At 35.0% G+C, this 6000-nt stretch overlaps 1 protein-coding gene across 7 annotated transcripts in view; it reads left to right on the top strand.

The window, feature by feature from the left end:
• Window positions 1-3168: 3168 nt before the first annotated feature.
• RAPH1 (Ras association (RalGDS/AF-6) and pleckstrin homology domains 1) overlaps window positions 3169-6000 on the top strand; it is a 117154-nt gene continuing 114322 nt past the window's right edge. For 2 of the 7 annotated variants that reach the window (XM_032594465.1, XM_032594464.1), the window contains exon 1: window positions 3171-3335. In XM_032594465.1, coding sequence (XP_032450356.1) covers window positions 3216-3335 — 120 coding nt within the window. In that variant the 5' untranslated portion in view covers window positions 3171-3215. Of the gene's footprint in view, window positions 3336-6000 lie in introns of all 7 variants that reach the window. The other 5 variants (XM_032594463.1, XM_032594466.1, XM_032594469.1 and 2 more) reach the window with 5 other exon arrangements.

Raw genomic sequence — 6000 nt, 5'->3', positions numbered from 1 at the left:
ATCAATATGTAATAAGGAATGAATTTCTGTACCAGATTTTCTGACTTTAACAGTACAGCCAAAGACAACTTTGGGGGGGGGTGCTATTTGGTGTGTGTAATAATTAGAAAATGATGCCATTTCTGGGTGTAGGAGAATAAAGATCAACTTCAGCTTCTAGAGAATGGAGAATGGTATTTAGGGTGTAGATATGTTAAGAAGATTTTAGGACCTAAATTTTTTTTGGAAAAGTCTCTGGATAAGTGTCTTAAGTTAATTTTTATAGAATAACCCATGTAGTGACAGAAATTCAAGAATGGAAAAAATTGCAAAGTTACATAAATAGTAAAAGTCAAATAGTTGCTTCATATTTCCATATTGCTCCCTAGCCATATTTTCCTCTACTTTAATCTGTAGTAATCCAGGTAAAACTATTAATGAAAACATTTAAAGAGATTTAATAAATCTGATAATTATTGAGTTTGAAGTAATAGGAAAAAACTCAAAATTACACACTAGTCTTTGATGTGGAGGCTATAGTTCGTTTTAGTTCTGTGATAAGTTAAAATACTTATATTCATTTGAACTATTTCACATATGCCTCTACAAATTATATGCAAAATTATATTCCTATTTTTTTTCCAGTATAGCATTTTTCCTTACACGGGCATTAATTACAGTGTGTGCTCAGAAGGGAAGTGCAGGCATAATCATTATCTCAAAGCAGAATTCCTGCTAGAATATTTTAGCTTCTGGGTATCCAGTGTATTTAATTTTAAGATTAGAAGGAAGAGGAAGTTGACTTAAATTCCAGTTTTGTTGCTTTTTGTCTTCATTATTAGACCTGGGTATTACTACCCCTAGATGTTCTCAAGCTAGCAACTGGTATTTGAGTAATTAAATTACCTCATCAGGTTTTTTCTTTGTACAAACATTTTATGTCTTTCTGGGTATATTTAGTGATTAAGTATGATATCAGTTTTCTGTTGAGATAGATCATGTATTCATTAATGAATAAAAATCCTTGAACTATAACACAAGTGAATTATAAAAACCAAATTTCTTTAAGACTCAAATGTATGAATGGGGAATTAGTGGATGTATTTTCCATTTGTCAAGACAGAAAGCCCTGGTCAGGGGGCAGGGCGCCAGGGTGGCTCAGTCCTTTAAGCATCTGACTCTTGATCTCTGCTCAGGTCTTGATCTCATGGATCATGAGTTCAAGCCCCACCTCGGTCTCTGTGCTGACAATGCAGAGCCTACTTGGAATTCTCTCTCGCTCTTGCGCTCTCTCTCTTTCAAAATAAATAAACTTAAGAAAAAAAATGTCCTGATTTATACATGTTTAAGGTAGTGAAATTAAGAAAATGAAGAGTTATCAGTTTACATTAGAGATATTGCTAAGCTATGATCCTTTGTAGTATTAAGCTTAAGAAAATTATTTTCCTTAAGTGATTAAATGGGATATGATCTGATTTTCCACATCCTTAGAACTAAGTTCAGTTTGATTTTGCAACATTATTTGACTCTGCAAAATTTTATCTAGTAAAATAAGGTTTAAAATTTAGTTTCATGATACTTCATTAGACAATGAAATTCCTCACATAGCATACAACCACATTTTAAGGATCACAATTTTGTTGATTGTTGCTTTGGAAGTATAATATGTGTACAAATTCTTATTTGAGATTAGGATATCTTTAATCTCTGAGGAATTGTTTAAACCAACTGACAGGCAGTATTCCAAATATTGCCTAGATCCACTGGAACAAAATTAGTGTTTCAGAAATGTGAGTCAAGAGTATGGAATATAAGGGGCGCCTGGGTGGCGCAGTCGGTTAAGCGTCCGACTTCAGCCAGGTCACGATCTCGCGGTCTGTGAGTTCGAGCCCCGCGTCAGGCTCTGGGCTGATGGCTCGGAGCCTGGAGCCTGTTTCCGATTCTGTGTCTCCCTCTCTCTGCCCCTCCCCCCGTTCATGCTCTGTCTCTCTCTCTGTCCCAAAAATAAATAAACGTTGGAAAAAAAAAATTTAAAAAAAAAAAAAGAGTATGGAATATAAAATGATGATATTCATTGTGTCCCTGGGAAAGTTAGTAGGTATTACTCCAAGTTGAAGGTAAAGGACTTGGGGTCAAATTAATTTGGAATATGTTGGTTTAAGCAAAGGTAATCTTTACTAAAGATGTCTGAGAGAGAGCCAAGCCAAGAAACAGACTCTTAACTGTAGAGAACAAAAATGATAGTTACCAGAATGGGGAGATGGGTGAAATGGGTAATGGAGATTAAGGAGTGTACTTGTGATGAGCACTGGGTAATATATGGAATTGTTGAATCACTCTGTTGTACACCTGAAACAAATATAACACTGTAGTTAACTGTACTGAAAATTTAAAAGATTTTCAGAGCCTTTATATTGAAATATAATAATCAGATTAATATTACTTTAAGAACTTTAAGTATCTGGTCAGTAATTGATCTTTGTTTGTGTATCTTTTTTGCCTCCTCAAAACAATGTGGTAGGTTCCATGTCAGATATCCTATGATTAATGAGAAGGAAAAATATCTCTTCTTTCATGAAAATTACACTTGAAAAGTCATACATATATTAAAGTTTTCAATTCCAGTTTCTAAGGTTTTTTAAATTTCAATCTGGTTCCTTCAATCTTGTAGTAACTAATGAGAAAATAAGATAGAAGAATATAGGAGGAGGAACTAATTCAACAAACTACCTAGATAAAATATTTTGTTTTGTCTTTTCCTCTGAAGTGATTTTTGGACTAAAGTTTTGCAGGATACATACTTATTTGGCATCTAACAAGATTTTACCGAATAAGTGAGATAATAACTTGCTGGATTGAAGTCTTCTGAAATTGTTTCTCTGTGGGTGTTTGGAGTGTTATAGGATTCAGTTAGTGGAGAAAACTGTACTACCATAAAATCCTCTGATTATGGGAGGGCTCTGCAAGTTTTAGAATTACTGTTAACTTGTGATTCTGGTCAAATCTGATACATTTTGCTTTTTCACAATTTCCTAAAAATTTGAGACTTAAGTGCTCATTCCTATCTCACTTGTCAGTCCTGTCTCCATTAATGATTTCTAGTTCCTTTGTGTAATGTGCATCCCTAGTTTTGAGATTTAACTCCAGAAAGTTGCAATATATATCACAAGAGATACTGCATAATTTTTCAAGTTCAGCCTGTTACTCTTCATTCTACCCAAATATCTGTATTTCAGATGGAGCAGCTATCAGATGAAGAAATTGACCATGGTGCTGAAGAAGACAGTGATAAGGAAGATCAGGACCTGGACAAAATGTTTGGAGCCTGGCTAGGGGAGCTAGACAAACTCACTCAGGTTAGAAATAGTACTTGAAAAATTATTCGATGATTTTAGTCATCACTGTGTGCTAAAAGTTTACTGTGTGGACATAAGGATATGGATATAGGTTTCATTTTTAAATACTGGTACAAAGGGAAAATGTACAAAACATTCAAAAGTCAATGAATGGTAACTCTAGAACACAGTGTTATCTTCTGTGGTTATTTTAAGAAGTCTAAAAACCAAAAAATACTTGTTGCAGAAGTTCTGTTCATCTAGAGGGATTACTTAAAATCTCTTTTGTAAATTGAGATTGCTAGCTAAAAAAGTTTTAAAACCTAAAATCTAAAAAGTCTAAATTTTAGCAAATCTTATTACATAACTTAGTAAATACGAATATATTTTACAACATAAGTAATGTCTTCATATGCAAGTATTTTCTATTACATAATTCTAGAATACTGACAAAACTTCATTCCTGGCTGCATTTTAAAATAGTGGCAAAGCTTTTTCATCTTGTTTTATTGTATCTTGGGTTTAAAAAAGGTGGAATAGTGGGGTGCCTGGGTAGCTCATTTGAAATCCAACTCCTGATTTCAGCTCAGGTCATGATCTCACAGTTGGTAAGTTTAAGACCCACATTGGCTCTGTGCTGACAGCATGAAGCCTGCTTGGGATCCTTTCCTCCTCTCTCTCTGCCTCTCACCCCCGTTCTCTCTCAAAAATAGGTAATAAAACTTTTTTTTTTAAAGGTGGAATAGTAACTCCATGCTATTTCATTGCAAATGGCATTTCTACTGGTTTGGTACTTGTATTCTTCCCAGTGTGTTTAAATTTCTTGCCATATAATGTAAAGAGCCACTCACCAAAAAAGTTGGCTCCTAACCTAATGCTGTGGACTGTTTTGTTTATAAAATTTTTTTTAATGTTTATTTATTTTTGAGAGAGAGTGTGAACAAGGGAGGGGCAGCGAGAGAGGGACACAGAATTCGAAGCAGGCTCCAGGCTCTGAGTTGTCAGCACAGAGCCTGACGCAGGGCTTGAACTCATGACCATGAGATCATGACCTGAGTGGAAGTCAAATGCTTAACTGACTGAGCTACTGGGCACCCCATTGATTTTTTTTTTTGTTTTTGTTGTTGTTGTTTTTGGTTTTTTATTGTATAAATGTGTCTTTAGAGACAAAATTAAAACCATTGCATGCTGTGGCTCACTGCTAACAAGTTGCTTGTCAACACTTTAGAAATTTTCAAAAAATGGTTTATGTACTTTATTAGCGGCTGAAACTCAAGTTTTTGTTTCATTATTTAATTTACTACAAAGTGTCATCTGTGCACCTGTATCATACATACTGTGTTAATGGGATTTTCAACTTTATATTAAATTGAGTTTAACTTCTAAGTGGTTGGTGAATCCTCTAAAATCATTTGTAAAAATTTTTGTGTATTTGCCTTTTCTTAGAAGAAGGGTCATACATAGCTTTTACAAAATTCTCATGATACTTCCCCCCACCCTGCCCAAACACCCCAAAAGAGTTAAAAACCATACTACTTGGTTACCAATTTCTTGGTGTCAAGGAGTATTTCTTACTATTTCCCTTGTTCCCCTAGCACTGTGGGTACAGCAGATAATTATAACAAGTATCTGTTTATTTGAACTGGTAAATAGATGGACTCTTAATATGTCCTCAATTATATTCAAGTTCTTTTACAGAAAATATTATCTACCTATTACTTTTCATTTCCACTGAGAGAAGCATTAGGGACTTAAATTGCAGGAAGAACTGGGTTTGAAGTTGAAAGAATTTCCTGACAGTTTTGTGAAACTTTGAAATAAGGCAGTGAATGGTTATAGAAATCCTTCATATGATAGCTTTAAAAACTGGTTGGACACTATCTGAATGGATTCCTTTTATCTTGAGACAAGTGAATAAAGAAGGCGCCATTCTAATCTAATTCCATGATTCTACAAAAAGACTATCCAGCATTCTTTTTGTATTTGAAATCTATTTGATTTTAAATAGAAATTAAAGTTTTAAAAGACTATTCCTAATATTTGCAAATTTATTTAAATAGACACCAACTACTGACCTTTCCCCTGAATTTCTCTGTTGTAAGCATCTTATATTCTTTATTGTAGAAAGGTTAGAGAGGAAAAGTGTCACTTAAAGAGTTAGCAAGATAACTTACAAGACACTGTCCTTAAGTACAGTGTAATTCTAGACTTACAGGCAGTATCACAGCTGGATTACATTTTGTCCTCCTCTTAATAGAGTTTGAGAAGAAAAAGGATATTCCGTCGTTGTTTGAAGTTGTAGCCACTCTCTGTTGAGATCTTAGGTCTTAGAACTTCTGGGGAAGATAGTGGAGTAGGAAGATCCTAAGCTCACTTGGTCTGATAGATACAACTAGGTAACACCCACATCAGTGTAAATGACCCAGAAAATGACCTAAAGACTGGCAGAACAAACTCTCTGTAGCTAAATGTAGTGAAGAAGCCACATCCAAGAGAGAAGGAAGGGCAGAGACATGAGGGAGGGGCATCCTGGGTGTGGAGAGGGGAGAGAAGCAGATGCTCACATGAGGGACCCTGCATGAGGAAGACATATCCCCATACATTTGGCTTTGAAAACCAGAGGGGCTGAATGTCCCTTCTTATAATCAGTGGAGGTTAACACTTAGAACTTTAAAATCAGGGGGCT

This window comes from Lynx canadensis, chromosome C1 (genome assembly GCF_007474595.2).
Source record: "Lynx canadensis isolate LIC74 chromosome C1, mLynCan4.pri.v2, whole genome shotgun sequence".
Taxonomy (NCBI): domain Eukaryota; kingdom Metazoa; phylum Chordata; class Mammalia; order Carnivora; family Felidae; genus Lynx; species Lynx canadensis.
Note: the sequence above shows the minus strand (reverse complement) of the source record. Positions and strands in the feature narration are given on the sequence as shown.